Source organism: Taudactylus pleione, unplaced genomic scaffold (genome assembly GCF_031769625.1).
Source record: "Taudactylus pleione unplaced genomic scaffold, aTauple2 ptg000707l, whole genome shotgun sequence".
In the NCBI taxonomy this organism is placed as follows: domain Eukaryota; kingdom Metazoa; phylum Chordata; class Amphibia; order Anura; family Myobatrachidae; genus Taudactylus; species Taudactylus pleione.
Genome location: NW_028285109.1, coordinates 9,734,818 through 9,753,007, shown reverse-complemented (window position 1 = coordinate 9,753,007; position 18,190 = coordinate 9,734,818). Strand labels below are relative to the sequence as shown.

General features: G+C 44.7%; 1 protein-coding gene across 1 annotated transcript in view; it reads left to right on the top strand.

Moving 5' to 3' along the window:
• The window catches only part of AQR (aquarius intron-binding spliceosomal factor), a 169,904-nt gene extending 158,016 nt beyond the window's left edge, over positions 1-11,888 (top strand). The window contains exons 34-35 of the mRNA XM_088456488.1: positions 2,455-2,574; positions 10,689-11,888. Of these exons, the coding sequence (XP_088312614.1) occupies positions 2,455-2,574; positions 10,689-11,264 (696 nt within the window). The 3' untranslated portion in view covers positions 11,265-11,888. The remainder of the gene's footprint in view (positions 1-2,454; positions 2,575-10,688) is intronic.
• Positions 11,889-18,190: the final 6,302 nt, after the last annotated feature.

Below are 18,190 nucleotides of genomic sequence, written 5' to 3'. Positions count from 1 at the left end.
GCTTTTCGCCGGCCGGGACTTTTCGCCTCTAATTGCATCATGCCCTTAGTATCAATTTTCGGTAGCAATATATTTCTTAAGCTGACTTGACCAGTAAGACCATGCAGAGGTCCCATTCAGCATCTCTGGCCTGTTAGTGTGTTCATAAGATAACTGTGCACACACATACTGTGACTATAAAAGTTATTTGACCCCTCTGATATCATGGAATCAAAATGGATTTGATCAGGAAGTCTTTAAATGATTACATAATTTGTCATATAGTATAATAGTATCAAACCATAACTGTAAAGCTTTTTCTTAATTACAAAGAGAAAAAAAGACAGTAGTTGCTTACACAAGAAATCATCATATTAAAATCTACCATGATGCAGTTATCTTCAGAGATTACATAATTAATTGAAATCTACCTACAAAGTATTTAAAAATAAATACACCTCTGCCTGTGGAGCACCACAATTAATTGGGCGTTGCCCAACAAAAGCTTCATCATGAAGATAAAAAAAATGATCAATACAAATTCAAGAAAAGGTTATTGAAAATACCAATCAGGAAAATGATGTAAAGGATAAATAGTGAAAGACCTTTGATATGCCCCAATCATTGCCAATCACATGTTAATCAAATGGAGAGACTGTGATTTTTTGTAGAATAATCTGACTGTGAAATGACCTTGTTTGGGAAGTCTATGGCACAGTTTCCATGGCAGACACTGAAGAATCTATCCAAGGGACAACTACACCGCTGACACCTCACAGATCTGCACATTATTGGAGGGGGGCAAAATAACACATTGTTGAAGAACACTTGAATGAAATCTCAGCCTTCAGTTTGCTAGAAATCAACCTGGGGGTGAATACTTTTTATAGCCCGTGGCATCCAGCCTTCATTCCGTTTACCAACATGCCCACATTTCATAAGATCATAATCAAACATCACAATCATTTGGGGGCCACACACTACAGTATCAAATAATTTCCCCAATGTTGCCTTAAATATTGCAGAGCATGTGACCCTCATTATAATTATAGCAGGAGGTCACAATCTGTTTCCTTGCCCATGTGCCTATGGATTAGAGAGTATTTGCCTGCAGGTGAAGAAGTGGCAACTGCAGATGTGTCCTCATACAGTACATCTAGCCTCAATACGTCACGCAGCGCAACTTAAGGTGCCCATACATCTGCGACGGATCGTCGCGATGCAGGGATGCGATCGGAAATTTCCGATTGCCCTCGGTAAATTTCCGATCGCCAACCATCGATGTTCAGCGATCTGTCGCCGGATCGCTGACATTTGACATGTTAAATGCCCCCGATTTGATGAACGCGATAATTTTTAGATCGCGATCGTCAAATCGCCAATATCCAACATGTTGGATTTCTGCGATCCTGCGAAGCCGGCTTGCTGCATCGCAGGATCGCGGCAAGATGTATGGGGCCCATTACCTGGCGTGAGTGAGCTTTTTTTTGTGTGTGTGGGGGGGGGTGTTTGCCGAAACTGCGCCTAAAGGACACCATACATCAGCAATCTGAAAACCACAATTGATCAAATTGAAGATTTATTGCCCGATTTTAGGATTTCCCAATATAGCAATCGGCTACATTACAGATCTTTTTCAGTGATTTGCAGATCGATTGCAGCAAACACAGATCTGCCAATCTTGAAAGGCCCATCCTTTTACTACTAACGGTCTACAAATCTGCTGATCATGTCCATACACTAGCAATTTACAGCCCCAACCCATCTGTGAAATCCAACATGTTGGACAATCTGATTGAACAATTCCAATCACTTTTTGGTTGCCATCTGCGATCTGTGAAGCCCATACATTGCAGATTTTTATACACAATCTATTGCAAATTGCAGAATTGCCACAATCGATTGCTGATGTATGGGGGCCTTTAAATTGCAATGCGATGGGACGCACCAGCAGACTGTGCTGATTAATGTGATATGAGACACCTGTTATATCTGTGTGCATCTAAGTCTGTATATGTAGCACAACGGGATGAAAAAACCTTCAGCTGCTACATTGTAGCTCTTCGTATACAGATTCAGGGACTCAGTCGCACTCAGATATACAAGTGACGCCTATCAAATTAATCAGTACAGTCTGCCGGTGCCTCCACGCCGAGAGGGGCTTTTTGGTGCAATTGCAGCAAACGTATAAGGACACCTCTGTAGCTGACATCAGGCATTTCTGAAACAATTGGTTACTGCTTATATATCGTGGTAGTGAGTATCATTTGTACCTGTCAGTAATGTATGTGGATTGATATGACAACTTTGCGTGAAATATGTAGATATGTGCTTAAATGCTAACCTACCTGCAGTCACATATCCACTCATATCCCACTGTTGGGTTGTTCCTTAATAGACTTCTAGAGTAGAGTGTTACATTATATCTGACCACACTCTAAAACAAAGTCTTATGCCATATGTTTTACTTTCCAGAATGGTGAGATGCCACCCTACTCCGCCCAGGTTATTAAGAACATGCCAGAGATGGCAACATATGTGTACAACATGTATTTGCACATGATGCGAAGCAGCCAGCAATACCAATACCACCAGGTAAGCACATCTGAGGTGCAAAACAGGCAATCTGTCTAGCCCGCGAGTGCGCCCAACATATATCTGGCATACAGTTATACGCTGCTGCTACCAGGTTCTCTAGGGACTTATTATACTTTCATTGCTTAGTGCTTTATGCATCGTGGCCCTATGAATTCTGTCTTTCCTCCTGATAGTTGTACTCTGCATCCTAGGTGAGCTCAGGCATGCGCTATAAGTCCCTGGTGCTGGCCTCCCCTGTATCTCACAGCTTTCCCAGTATGGGACACAGCATATAAAAGAGATCGCTCTGTATATTGCTTTCTCCCTGGTGAACATCATCAAGTAATAACCCACAAGGCACTAGTTCTGTAAAAATGTAAAGCGTAAATAGAGACTCCAGCAATCTGCTCTTTCTAAGCACTTTCTTTACTAGACTGGTTTTGTTTTTCTTGTCAGCCGAGCATTTTATTTATTTTTTCTTAAATGACAGAGAGGGTGATTCAGTAGTGGACGGAATTTTAAAACTGCATGCAAGCATATACTATGTAGTGTGTAGTGAATGCAAACAGCTTTGCAATTTCGTCCTTGCAAAAATGCAAATGCAGCATGATGTGTATGACACCCCTTGCTACATTTGCGATTTCAGCACTGCGACCGAGGTTCCAAGCTGGGACAATGGTGGATGGAGCTCAGCTTACTTAGGTTGGCCAGCTTGCGAGGCCAGGCAAATGTGTCCGCGGACACCGACCCTGGCCTTGCAACTCCCAGAAAACAGGGCGGGAACACCGGCCGGCCCCGCACCGCCCCTTAAATGCCTCTACCTGTTATACATGTCTGATACGAGTTTCCCTTGCCATGCATCTTTATGCATAATCTGGCTTTATACTAATTCCTTTTTGACAACCACCATAATCCTAAATCTTAGGGCCTGATTCAGAGTTATACGCTAATGTCATCGCAGCTGCGATCATGTACACAGCTGCTGTGTAAAAATATACAAATATAACAGATGCTGAGGAATGTATTGAGACACCCACCTGCGTCTTACACGCACGCACAATTACTAACAATCACTCAGTCTGCATAAACATCGGCAATTTAATTTGGATCTGACTCAGACTTTAAAACAGAAAATTGAGGAAAAAATACACAACATGGGAATTACTCAGGGACAAAAATTTTCATAAGTGGGCAAATAGCCAAGGACTACTATAGGGCCTGGAGCCCCTTTTTTTGCGTTTGGTATCTCGTTTTATGACAGTTGTAACTGTAGATATTAGGGGTGTGCAGCGGCCACTTTTCGTGTTTTGGATCTGGATCTTTCTTTGTGTTTTGGATTTGGATTGGTTTTGCCAAAACCACCCTTCCTTGTTTTGGGTTTTGTATTTTGGATCTGTATTTTTTGGGGGGAAAAAAGCATAAAAACAGCTAAAATCACAGAATTTGGGTTTCTTTTGTTCCTACACTATTATTAACCTCAATAACATTAATTTCCACTAATTTCCAGTCTATTCTGAACACCTCACACCTCACAATATTGTTTTTAGTCCAAAAGGTTGCACCGAGGTAGCTGGATGACTATGCTAAGCGACACGAGTGGGCGGCACAAACACGTGGCCCATCTAGGAGTGACACTGCAGTGGCAGACAGGATGGCAGTTTGAAAAACTAGGCCCCAAACAGTACATAATGCAAAGAAAACAAAGAGGTGCAAGATGGAATTGTCCTTGGGCCCTCCCACCCACTCTTATGTTGTATAAACAGGACATGCACACTTTAACAAACCAATCATTTCAGCACCAGGGTCTGCCACACGACTGTGGCTGAAATGATTGGTTCGTTTGGGCCCCACAAAACAAGCTGCCAATTAATCTGTCCCTGCACAAACTGGCTCTACAGAGGCAAGATGTCATGACAGGTGTGGCTAACACGTACACACAATTTTTTTTAAATTTTTTTTATTTTTCGGGCAGCAGCCTTGCCACAGAAGAATCCTTGAGCATGGCTGCTGCTGCTGCTGGGAGTTGATTTTCTCATCCCAGAAGGGGACCAGGAAGAGTGCTTTCCAAAATCAAATAAACAATTGACTTAAATAATCCTTTGCAAACCTTCTAAAGGCATTTCCCAACCTGTACAGGGACATAAAAAAAAAAAAACATAGTGGCCTCAAAGTGTCACTTAACTAGCACAGATATGTGGACAAGCGTAAGATCTATGATTTAAGGCAGGGGTAGCCAACCCTGGTCCTACCAACAGCGCATGTTTTCCAGATCTCCTCCCAGAATCACAACTGTAATAAATAATTAACTCCACCTGTGGATCTTTTCAAATGTGGTGCTGAGTAATGAATACACCTGTGCACCAGCTAGGTCGTCTGGAAAATGTGAGCTCTCGAGGACCGAGGCTGGCTACCCCTGATTTAAGGCCTTACGTTGTGTCTTTCTTTAGAATCATGTGTCTGCTTCTGTGGCTAGGAGTGGATTTTCATCCCAGGAGGAGACCAGGAAGAGTGCTTCCAAATATAATTTACTTAAACAATCCTTTGCAAACCTTCTGTAAAGGCATTTTCCAACTTGTACAGGGACATAAAAAAAAACCAGTCAGTTAGTGACCTTCAAACTGCCGTTGTTCCCACTGTCCACTTAACCATATCAGATATGTGAACAAGCGGAACAGAGCATTAAATGCAACATTTCAGATTTAAGGTTTAAGTCTTATGTTGTGTCTTTCTTGGGAATTCTTTCTTGAGCGCCATGCCTGCTTGCTGGGAGTGTATTTTTTTCATCCCAGAAGGGGACCAGGAACAGGAAGCATGCTTTCCAAAAATAAATAAACAATTGCCTTAGATAATCCTTTGCAAACCTTCTGTTCTGTAAATGAATTTCCCAACCTGTACAGGGACAGTAAAAAAACAGAGCTAGTTAGTGGCCTTGAAATTGCCGTTGTTCCCACTAGCCACTTAACCATATTACTTAGATATGTGAACAAGTGGTACAGAGTATTAAATGCAACATTTTTAGTTTAAGGTTTAAGTTTTACATTGTGTCTGGAAATCATTGAGAAAGCAAATTATTTGTAAGAGTGTACCCCTACAGTAGACAGGGCAGCCCCTGTAAAAATTATTTGTATGAGCGTACCCCTACAGCAGACAGGGCAGTCCCTGGACAACACAGCACTACAGCCAGCCAGCCCCTATGGACAGGACAACAGCCAGCCTTTATATGGACAAGGACAACAGTAGCCAGCCAGCCCCTATGCATTGTAATATGCAAAACAGTATCCAGCTAGCCCCTATGGTCAGTGTCAGCAACAGCTCCCTCCCTCTCTCTTCACAGTAGCCAGCCATACTTTATTATTTTTATAATAGTCCGTCTAACACACTGAGCTCCCAGCTCCCTCCTAAATCACAGCGGGAATGTAAAATGGCGGTGATCACGGGACCTTTTATAGAATCCAAAACCCGCGAGAATTCGACAGCGGAATGATGACGTTTTGCCTCGTTTTCAGATCCGAGCCAGGCGGGAAAACCCGAGCCCGACTCTGTTCCCGGCTCGGATCGGGTGGCACGGGAGTGTTCGGATTTTGGATATCCGAACCCGCTCACCCCTAGTAGATATACAAAGACTCAGAATCCTATATTAATTTTCGTCAGTGTTACTGGGTTTAGCCAACCCCAGTTTCATTGTTTATTATACAATAAAAAATGATTTATACATTATTAAATGGGATGGGGGAAGCAGTCTTTGCCCACCCAACAGAAATCATGGGGGACATCTGCCTCCCCCCCCCCCCCCCCCCCCCTTCTTCCCAGGTTCCTATGGCCCTGGACTTGCGCCAAATGGAGCAATGCCGACAATCCGCTCCAGCCTTCCGGGAGGGAGCTGATTGTCGGCTAATAGCAGGGGGCGGGGCCGGTCATTGGGGGCGGAGCCGGGGGCGGCCATTTGGTGGCACACTGGGGGCGGGGACGCTCGATCGCGTCATCGTGACTCTGCCCCCCCTTCACAATGCTGTTATTTTCAGCATTGTGAAGCAGGGGGCGGGGCCACGATGACGGGATTCTGCGCGAATCATGTCACCGGGCCCCCCGCTGCGGGGGTTTCCGTTTTTTTCAGAGGGGAGGTCGGGAGGTCCGCAAGCTTCCGGGAGGCTTGCCTGCCTTTCCGGGGGGCCAGGAGCGGCACCCGAAAATTGGGAGGCTCCCGGCCAAATCGGGAGGGTAGGCAAGCCTGATATGGATATGTAGTAAAAGGTGTATGAGGACACCGCTGCATACTAACTAAGCACTTTGCTTTTGAATATTCATGCAAACAACCTGTAGATGGAGTCTGGTAATGATTGCTTCAATTGCCAGAGGGTGTTGGATACAGTGTGTCTGTACAAAAAAGCACCTTACATTCCTTGTAACCAAACAGTGCTTTCAGTACTCTGATCTTAACAGACATTGAGGTCTATGTACAAAGCCATGGATAGAGATGAAGTGGATGGAGCTAAAGTACCAACCAATCAGCTCATTTTTCAAACACAGCCTGTAACATGACAGTTAGGAGCTGATTGGTTGGTATTTTATCTCCATCCACTTTATCTCTCTCCAAGGCTTAGTACATAGACCTCATTATGAGCCGACACAAACCACCAATGTTTCATTCACCCAGAAGTAAAACAGGTGTTGATACATATACACATTGTACTATGTTACAGAGCAGGCACTAACCTTATGGATTACATATGTATTTAGCTGAATTCAATGTAGAATAAAACCAAACATATACAGAAAACAGATATATCATTAAAAGTAACTTAAAACCGTTTATCTGTTAAAATATATTTAGTCCACTCCTTGTAATTCGGGAGTATGGCTGCCACATGAGTTTAAACCTCATGTAAGTACAGTATAGGAGAGAGTCAGCAGTACGGATAAAACTCATAGGAAACAGCTGTCCCAAGTAACACTGTGTGTGTGTGTATGTATGTGTGTGTGTGTGTGTGTGTGTGTATATATATATATATATATATATATATATGTGTGTGTGTGTGTATATGTATGTGTGTGTATGTATATATATATATATATGTGTGTGTGTGTGTGTGTGTGTGTGTTTCCCTCAGTTTAAGCATGTGGTTGTTACTATGTTTATTAAACTAAAGGTGACGTCTGTGCTATGGAAAATTGCAGAAATAATAATCTGTTTTTCACATTTGGCGCTCTTGTCCCAAGTAAAACTGTGTGTGTGTGTGTATATATATATATATATATATATATATATATATATGTGTGTTCCCTCAGTTTAAGCATGTGGTTGTTACTATGTTTATTAAAAATTGCTATGGAAAATTGCAGGAATAATCTGTTTTTCACATTTGGCCAAACTGAGTTAATCGAAAAGAAAAGTTAAAATATATATATATAATTTATTTATCCCAGCATATAGCACCTTTGTGACTGTGACTGCAGTAATACTCTGTCTTAGCGCAGCAAGGATGAAGTGTGTTTATGTGAAGGAAGGATAGACGTAAAGCAGCAGGAGTTTCCCTTCTGTTCTTGGCAGAATCCCAGCAGTTCAGCACTAAATCTTTCCGCAGAGTCTTGGAAGTCGTTACACAGCAGTCTGAATGTGCTGTGGGTGCACTAATCCTAATGATGGTGTGCAGCTGAGAATGGAAAAATATTTGTGTCTTCCAAGGGAAATCCAACTTTAGGGTTTCAGATCAGCTTGTGTACTGCAAGGATACAGTCAGAGACTTAACCCTTGCCCTGCCATTCTTCTCCAGTGCATTTGTTCAGTATTATCTGTTCGCTGCTCGGTCCTGTTACAAGATGGAAGCATTACGTTCAAAGATCAAGCCAGGCTTACTTATCGTTCTTATTATCAATAGTAGTTTTTGGACCAGTCCTACGACTAATCTGGATCCATTCCCATCTCCATTTTTCAACCCCTGTTCTGCCTTCGTCCCTCTCCTCCTCCACCCTCTGTCACTGTTCCGTCATGTCCTCAGCCGGGCCTGTTATACTTACCCTCCGGTGGCCTCCTCGTCCGTCATGTGTCGCCAGCAGTGGGAGCTCCCTTTGTTGATGTCCGAGACATGGCGACTTGTTCAGTTATTTTATATATGGCGCCACAAGTGGTCTGCCACACCTTACATAGTATGTACACGGACACCGTACAAACAGAATAAGAAAAATGTGCAGAACTCGGGATACCCGTTATATAACCACTGCTGCACATGGAAGGCCTGTTTCATAGGTGCATGCATTTCGAGCGCAATGCCGATATTCATGTCGTTGATCGATTGTTTGCAACTGCACATGCGCGAAAAAAAAACCCCTATGATGCATCTGTTACACAGAATGCATACACAAAGATGCACTTGCGATTGGGACAGACGCTATCAGAAATAGGGCAGCAAAGTGGTGGGCGTTCCTGTGCTATGATCCGTCTCATGTGGTTGTTGAAACAAAAACATTATTAAAATGGCTGATGTAGAGTAGCCCTTAAACATTAAGGTACAGTGATCAAGCAATTTTTCTTCTGCTGTGTGCACCAAGAAGCAAAGACATTAAGGGGTCGATAAGAGGTGATGGCCGCCATGTGCCATTTCAACGACGTACAAACTTCAGCAACGACTCCTTGAAATATTATTGTTTGCAGCCCCATAGGGGTGTGTACAAATATACGCAAACGTCTGGCTGTCCTAAGTGCAGCATATGTGTGCACTAGATCTTGGGCCTTGTCAGCAGTACTCGCAATTGCTTTTTTAGCCGGGGTGTGTGCACTGAACACGGAAAGGAGAGAGATGGTAGCAGTGTATGTTTGCTAGGATAATGGATTTCTATACTGTGTTTAAACAGTTGCAAATGTTTTGTATGCAGATAGTCATGGTGAGGTGTCTTAACCACTTAACTGACAATTTTTTGTTCTAAAAACTGCTCCGAAATTGTTGGGGTCTTTTTACGAGTGAATTAGGTGAAGAACAACTTATCCAAAATGAGTTCATAAAAAAATACATATATATATTTTTCTTTTTAATATTTGTAAAAAAATTGGTTTCTCAGACATCGGATCACCACCATCGGAACATCGTGACTCTCCTTTTCACGGCGGCCTCAGCCACCAGGTACATTGTAAGGCAGTATTTCCCAACTTCGGTCCTCAAGGCACTAACAGTACAGGTTTTATTGATAGCCATGTTTCAGCACAGATGGTTATATTAAAATAATAGTGGCACTAATTAAGTCACCTGTGTTCAAGTATGGCTATCCTTAAAACTTGGACTGTTAGTGTTCCTTGAGGACAGTGGTTGGGAAACACTGCTTTAGAGGGTGAGGGGGATTAATTTACTTTTCCCCAGCAACTGCTAATCTTTGCAGCTGCTAGGTGGGGGGTCCTGCTGTGCTGACCGAGCGGCAGCACAGCAGACACTGGGAGAGGGTGGAGGGAAGCAGAGGGACCGGAAGAGCTGCAGCGTCTGGAAGATTCGCTTCCTAAAGCCGCCCACATAGTTTATCTGACTGGTCGCATTGTTGGCAACCAGATCGGTTAACGCACAGCCTGGTGTGGTCACAAAAAATGTGACTACGCCAGGCAAGTGGTTAAAATTGTCATGTGGGTAGTTGTGTTACAAACATGGAATTCAAATATTTATGGGCCCTATATGAGAAGGCTCATGCACCATGGTGGTTCAGCATTTAGGCTTGTGAAGAAGGGAGGATGTGCTTCCAGCATAGGGACTGATCTAGCAACATGGTCCATTTCAGTGCCGAAATGTAGATGTCAGCAGGTGGAACCGAGCGGAGGTATAATAGCAGATGTCATTGTGGACTTTGTGTGTCCCCTTATTGTGCGGCAGAAATGAAAGTGTCTAAGTTACAGGCAAAGATGGAACCGATCCTTGTGCCACAGCTACTCTAGATAGAGAGTAAAGGGATTTGTCAAGAGTAACATCTAGATGCCTAAATTATCTGACATTCTACAGAGAGAGCCACCAGATTAATTACATTACATCCAATTATAAAATGTGATCAGTTTAGTGTAAAAAAACAAACAAACATGCAGATGCATGTCAGAAGTATTCCGTAACACACCAAGTTGTTTTTATTTGTGCTTAATTCTATATATCTGTGTATCCCAACAGGCTCTATTGCCTCCACCTGCTGCCACAAAGGAAAGAGACTTTAACCCTTCCCATGAAGAAGAGATGGAAGTTGAAGAGAGCTTATCACAAGGGAATGGCGCAGAAGAGATGGTGACTCAAGCTGCATCAGAAGCATTTATTGCAGAATCAAAGCCAGACAAGAAGGCAGATCCTGTACCGAGAAAAGAGAATGAACTGAGGACCCTTTCTGCCAAGGGAGATGAACATAAGACAGAAACTGTTAGTACAAAAGAAATATGTGAGGAAGTATCAGAGGACGTTAAGGGAGAAGCATGTGAAGTGCAAAAAGCAGAGTCCATTGATGTACAGGAGCCTGAGCACAGCAGACAAGAGAAACCGGACTCCGCAACACAGGATGAAATACCTGAGATTCTAGCAGAGGTTAGCAAGGCAGCACCACAGCAAGAGGCAAAGGAAGCTGAAAAGACAGTAGTGAAAGTGGGGGATGAGAGTAGTCAGCCAGGCGAGGAGGACGTGGAGCATCAAAAGATGCCAGATCATCCAGGCAGGGACAGCGACAGCGAATATAGCGAAGATGAAGGGACAGAGAACTAGTTTCTCAAACCTTTTCCCCATGTATTGGATACATTTCTTTCCAAGGGAGGCTCTTGATATTGTGCCATTAAAATTCACCACTGGAAAGAACGTACATATTTTATATATGTTCTAAAACAGCCTGGTTGGAGCATGGCGAAAATACCATTTAAACTACATTATACTCTGTGATATTCTGTCCCCATTTATAGTCATGAAACTAGTGGAGCTTTTTCACAGAGTACAGTGATCAGCCAAATATAAAGACAATGCTTAATTGTCTAGAGAACATGCATAAATGATCTCTATAATTTATAGCTCTGGATTGAATTTCACATCTCCTCTTAGCAGTGGGCACATTCCCAGCCTGTGTACAGGAGGAAAGCCACTGAGCAGCAGGAGCGGGCTCCTTTGTCTAATATGTATATCTACCAGGTGATGCTCCTGTCCAACCTGCAAACTGGTGAAGGCTGACAAAATCTTTCCATTAACCCTGTATGAGAAACGGTTAATGGGTGTACTCTCCGTGGACACAGCGGGGGAACAAAGGGGGGGCCTACATCATTCACAGTGAATTTCTTGAGGTCCACGCAAACCATGGAAACTTTTTTTTTTTGTAAACTTGGCAGTAAAGTTTATTTTGTACAAAAAAATCTGTTCTTGTCTGTTTATTCCAATTAGTAGTAGGACCCTTATCCGCTGTTTATTGTAAAATAGCATGGAAGTGCCTATACTAAAGCCTTGTCCAAGGTAACACAATATAATAGTGCAATATTGCTTTATCGTAAAAAGGAACATTTTTAAAATAATATTTGTACTTAAATATCCATTTTTTTTTTTATTGTTTTTTAAATCTTGCATGAAAGAACAAGCCTGAACTGGCACAAGGGAGGTAAACTTGATTTTAGAGAAACAAATTGCAAACAGTGGTCCATAAATATTTGTATGCCCCAGCTGTGCCATAGTTAGCCATACTGTAATATATTATTGCCATTTTTTAACAACAAGTATTAGAGTGAAGCCCAGGTCAACAGTGAGTACCAGGAAATGCAGTATGTACTCAAAGGGGTAAATTTACTAAGCTGAGAGTTTGGGCATTTTTTCCCACTCTCAAATTTACTAATGTCAAACTCGGGAGAGAGATCCTCTTTGCTACGGGAAAATACTGGAGAGTTAGCAAACTCTCTTCAATTCACCATCGGCAAAACATGAGAACCTTTTCACTGGTGAAGATAGGATTCTGGAATTTACCAAGCAGAGAGTTTCTAAACTCTCATGAGATGGGAAAACTCTCCTGTAAAAACTTGTGAAAAAAATACACCTGCCTGTGATATGAGAGTTTGGCAGAAACATACACAGATCGCTGTGATCCATGTATGTTTCTGCCTGTAAATATAGAAAAAAAAGGGTCCCCCCCTAAAGCTTAACCAGCCCCAGGCTTGCCAGCCTGTCCTGGTTTCTCAAATTACGGGGAACAAAATGTGTAGGGTTCCCCCATAATTTAGAAACCAACACCAGGCTGCAGGGCCAGTCCTGATTTTAAATATAGGGGGGAAAAAATTGCGTAGGGTCCCCCCACCTATATTTAAAACCAGCACCAGACCCAAAACGGCCGGGCTGTAATGCCACAGCCCTGAGACCTTTTCACTGGGGCTCCGGGTCCAAAGCATTATCAGCCCAAGCCAGTCAGGCCAAGCCGGGGATCTCAGGGGAGGTGGGGACCCCCCAAAAAAGGGGTCCCCCCTCTCCCTTAACCCCCCGCTTGGTCTGAAGCCCGGGGCTCTTCCCTGCACCCCTGGAGCATTGGGTACGGGGGTAATAAAGTGGGGAAATATAAGTAAACTAGTCTATTTTACAGTGGGACTACAGGTGCCAGGATGCTGCCCTTTGGCACTTGTGGAACTACAAGTGCCAGCAGACGGGCAGCACCTGTACTCCCACTGTAAAATAAATGGTTAAAGAAAGACAAAACACACACATTGTGCCAAGTATAACTTTATTACATACACCTACCCATTCACACATACTTACCTAGACCAGATGTTTCTGTCCCCTTCTCCAGTAGAATCCGTAATTACTGGCCCTGCAAAAAAGATTTCATACTCGCCTATATCCTGGCGCTGGTCTCCGCAGTAATCCATGGACTTTGGAAACCAAAAAAAACGATCTTACCCGGTATCAGTATGTGTGTTGCTACACATACTGACACCTCTCGAATGCCAGCTGACGGGACTGCACGGGGTTTGCATATCCCACCAGCCAATCAGCGGCCGCTCTACAGTTAGCGGCCGCTGATTATCTCCGGCTACTGACAGTTCCCACGCCGGGGCCAATCAACGGCCGCTCTACAAGGCAGCAAAGACGGTGTAATGGTTAGCATTACTGCCTCGCAGCACTGAGGTCATGGTTTCGATTCCCACCACGGCCTGTGCGGAGTTTGTGTATTCTCCCTGTGCTTGCTCCTGTTTCCTCCCACACTCCAAAAATATATTGGTAGGTTAATTGGCTCCGAACACAAATTAACCATAGTATGTATGTGTGTGCGCATGTGATAGGGAATATAGACTGTAAGCTCCACTGGGGCAGGGCCTGATGTGAATGACCAAATATTCTCTGTAAAGCGCTGTGGAATATGTGTGCGCTATATAAATAACTGGTAACAATAATAATTATATTTCCCCACTTTATTACCCCCGTACCCAACGCTCCAGGGGTGCGGGGAAGAGCCCCAGGCTTCAGACCAAGCCTGGGGTTAAGGCAGGGGGGGGACCCCTTTTTTGGGGGGTCCCCACCTCCCCTGAGATCCCCGGCTTGGGCTGATAATGCTTTGGACCCGGAGCCCCGCTGAAAAGGTCTCCGGGCTGTGGCATTACAGCCCGGCCGTTTTGGGTCTGGTGCTGGTTTTAAATATAGGGGGGACCCTATGCAATTTTTACACCCCCATTATTTAAAATCAGGGCTGGCCCTGCAGCCTGGTGTTGGTTTCTAAATTATGGGGGAAACCTACACATTTTGTTCCCTGTAATTTTAGAAACCAGTACAGGCTGGCAAGCCTGAGGCTGGTTAAGCCTCTGTCATTTTTTTTTTTTTTTTACACGTTTAACTCGTTTTTTTTACAAGTACAACACAAGCAGCTTACACATATCTCACTGATATGTGCAGGCTGCTTGCTTGGGAGAGTTTTGCAGAGAGAAGACACTGCAATCTCGGGTGAGTCATCTGCAAAACCTGCTACTCTGGGGAGAAATCTCCTGCAAAACCTTCTACTCAGCAGAGAAATCTCGTTCTGCTTCACCATCGGCCATCTCACTCTCAGCTAAACTCCCTTCTTTGTAAATTTGCGAGTCTCAGGAGCTTCAAATCACCTGAGTTTAGGTGAAGCTAATCGAGTTGAAAAAAAAAAAAAACAACCCTCCCAGACTCGATTCCTAGTAAATTTACCCCAAAGACTTTCCACCAGAAAATGTGTTTTGTTTAGCATACTAGTCAGAGAAGGTGGTATGTATTGCGTTCCAGCCATCACAATGAACTCTGCATTGTAGATTGGAATTTCAGAAATGTCAACATATTTACTTTCTTCTTCAGGGTCCATAGGGCTCCACAGGGAGTGTAGGTGGTACCTGGAGGACCAGACACTAACCGCAAAGCTTTTTAATCCCAAGATGCTCCGTCCTTCACCCTACACCCCGCCCACAGCCTGAGGGCACTTCAGTTTCGTTGGTGTCTGGCAAGGAGCAGGAACACAATTACAACGGGGCTGCATTATGCAGACCAAGCTTTTAATTTTTTTATTTTATTTAATTTTTATTTCTACCAGAAGGCTGAGCAGCACCAGACTGTCCTCCGGACTTCTGTGCTTCCAGCCCATCACCCCTCCGCGGCACCGTGACTCCAAGCCTGTGCTAGGTACTCCCGGTGGGGCTCTGAGGGAGACTAGCTAGCAGGCTCCCCACACCCCCACACAGCAGCCCGGAATCCAGGGGACAGGTAAGGCGGAACCCCATTTGCGAGGATCCGCGTATTAGTGCAGTCTTGTCTCCGGAGACAGACCAGAGGCGCTGATGTGGACACTGGCTCAGCCCACTACTCCACTAGACCACCGGGGCATTAACATACTGGCGCAGGGGCATATTATTAAGGCCAGGGGATCCGGTAATTAACATCAGGCGCTCTCCCTGTAGGTCCTCGTGTTCCCTGGGCTGCTTCTCCCTCACCCTCCACCCCCTCAGATGTGCGGCAGCCATTTTAGGCAAGCAGGTCTCTGGGAGGGAATCACTGGGTCCAATCTCCCTGTATACCTCTCTCAAGGGCCTGGTTATACAGAGCTATATCCTACCAGATACTGTGGTGTAGTTGAGAATATTTCCCATTGCAGAAATGTAATATTCCTTTCTGATTTGTATGTGACTTGTGCTAGCGCTAATCTCTCTTTGTCTATACTGTCAGTTATAACAATTCCTTTCTTCTACTATACCCTGTCATACTAAGGTATAAGAGGGTGTTTGTACCTCACATTTTTGAGGGCTATCACATACTTCATACCGTGGTGCACACTACATGGTGCCGTATCTAACGCGGTTGCACGCTCCCCGGTATCACATGTAGCGCTACTACACACTAACTTGTGCCATATATAGTGCTGTCACTCCAGGGGAGCCACCAGTAGCGCAGTTGCACACGATATTGTGCTATATATATATATATATACACGTATATTGCACTGTTGCACATTACCTTGTGCCATATATAGCGTTGTTGCATACTACATGCTGTCTTTTGTAGTGCTGTTGCATACTACATGGTGCCATATATAGTGCTTCTTCATATGATATTGGGTCATATATAGCGCGTTTTGCACACTACGTTGTACCATATTTCTATACTGCAGGGTGTTCACTGCATTGTATCATTACTATGGTGTCAGGGGAAAGAATAATAAACAGCCTCAGCATCCTGACCCTATTCTGTTTTCCTATAAAGCCTGCTCAGCGGGTTTGGCCCCACGGGAATTTATTCAGGATGCTCTTTGCACCAGTGGCGGAACTAGCGGCAGTGCAGCCGGTGCCTTGCACAGGGGCCCGCTGTGGTGCAGGGTCCCATAGCCGCCTGCATCCAACAGCGCCGCTGCACCCACCGCCAGTGTCCCCTGTAGTGGGGACCAAAGTGAGAGCGGTCCGCACTACACAGTAACAAACACACCGCCGCCAGACAGACTCTCATTGGCTGCTATAACAGAGGCTGCTGCGTCAAAATCCATTTTACAAATAAAAGGATGAACCTGCTTCTAACAAAAAGAATGCACTTTTTAAATGACAAAAGGTAGTTTTACCAGAGTTCCCTCAATTAGACCAGCTATCTGATCACATGAGTGAGGCATGGATCATGCCTTGTAAAAGGTTTCAAATTCCAAAACGAATTAGTTCCTTTTACCCTCTTCCAGCTATTGATTGCACTAAATGGGAAGTTCCCCCAGCGGTGGATTCTCATGTAACTCGTTTGGTTCAAATTGCCATGGTACCCATTCACACTGCTACCTCCTTGAAGGAGACTACAGATAGACATATAGAAGCTTGTCATAAATCTATTTACTCTCTTACAGGAGCTATTACTCGTCCTGCTAGGGCTACGGCCTGGGTGGCGGAAGCCATTGAGAGTTGGGCAGAAGTCCTAGAAGAAACACTTCCCCCTGAGGCTTCAAGAGAACAACTCTCCTATGTATCTCACATTAGAGATGCAGCTATGGATAAGGCTCTCCTGGCCTGCAGGATATCTGCCACTTCGGTAGTGGCCTGCCATATTTGGCTCCGTTCCTGGAAAGCAGATTCAGACTCAAAATGGGCTCTGGAGTCTCTCCCTTATTCGGGGGACCTCCTATTTGGTCCAGAGCTAGATAAAATTGTGACTACCTTGGCGGCTGACAAGACTGCGTTCCTGCCCTCTGCATATAATACAAAGCCTTGGACGTCATCCTTTAGGTCCATTCGCCCTCAAGGACAAGCCAAAGGTCAGTATTTTCCACGGCACCAGACGTCCGCCAAGGCCTCCAAGCCTAGGGCCAAACAGGCCTGGGCTATTAGGCATCCACCAGCCAAGTCTACGGACAAATCTGCAGCCTGACGGGGCGGGCCTCTCCCTGGGGGCTCCTTGGGTGGGAGGCTGACTTCTTCAATTCGCCTAGGTTTGATATCAAACCATGTCAGATGCCTGGGTAAGATAAGTGGGCTCCCACGGATTTGCCTTCTCCTTTCTGAGGCGACCCCCAAACAGTTCTTTTGAACAGGACCTCCATTGAAATCAACCAAGGCCCTGCTGTTCCACAAAGCCATTCAGTCCTTACTGAATGCAGGAATAATAATTCGGGTCACTGCCTGACAACGCAGAAAGGGCTATTATTCTACCATATTCTTAGATCAGAAGCCCAATGGGTCTCATCGGCCTATCCTCAATCTCAGATCTCTGAACAAGTTTATCAGGGTGCCCAAGTTTCATATGGGAACTCTCCGTTCAATTATCCTAGCTGTGGAGCCTGGAGATTTTATGGTATCCCTGGACATTCAGGACGCTTACCTACACCTTCAGGCTCTACCGTTGGGCCTTTCAACGGCCCATCAGGTTTTTACCAAGATCAGGGCCGTTATGGCGGCCTCTCTTCATCGTCAAGGGATCAGACTGCTTCCATACTTGGACGATCTCAGTACTACAGTACAGACTACGCAGACTGTTTCACAATCGCAGAGTGTTGATTCACTCTGCAATGCAGGCCTTGGGATCAATGGTATCCACCTTCCACATGGTGGAGTTCGCCGTATCACTCCAGGCCCCTGCAACACCTGATCCTCTCCAGGTGGTATGGACTACCCCATCTTCTCAGATCCCAGATGAAAGCCTTCCCCCAGAGGTTTGCCTGTCCATAGCCTGGTGGCTACGGAGTCTCCATTTGACCCAGG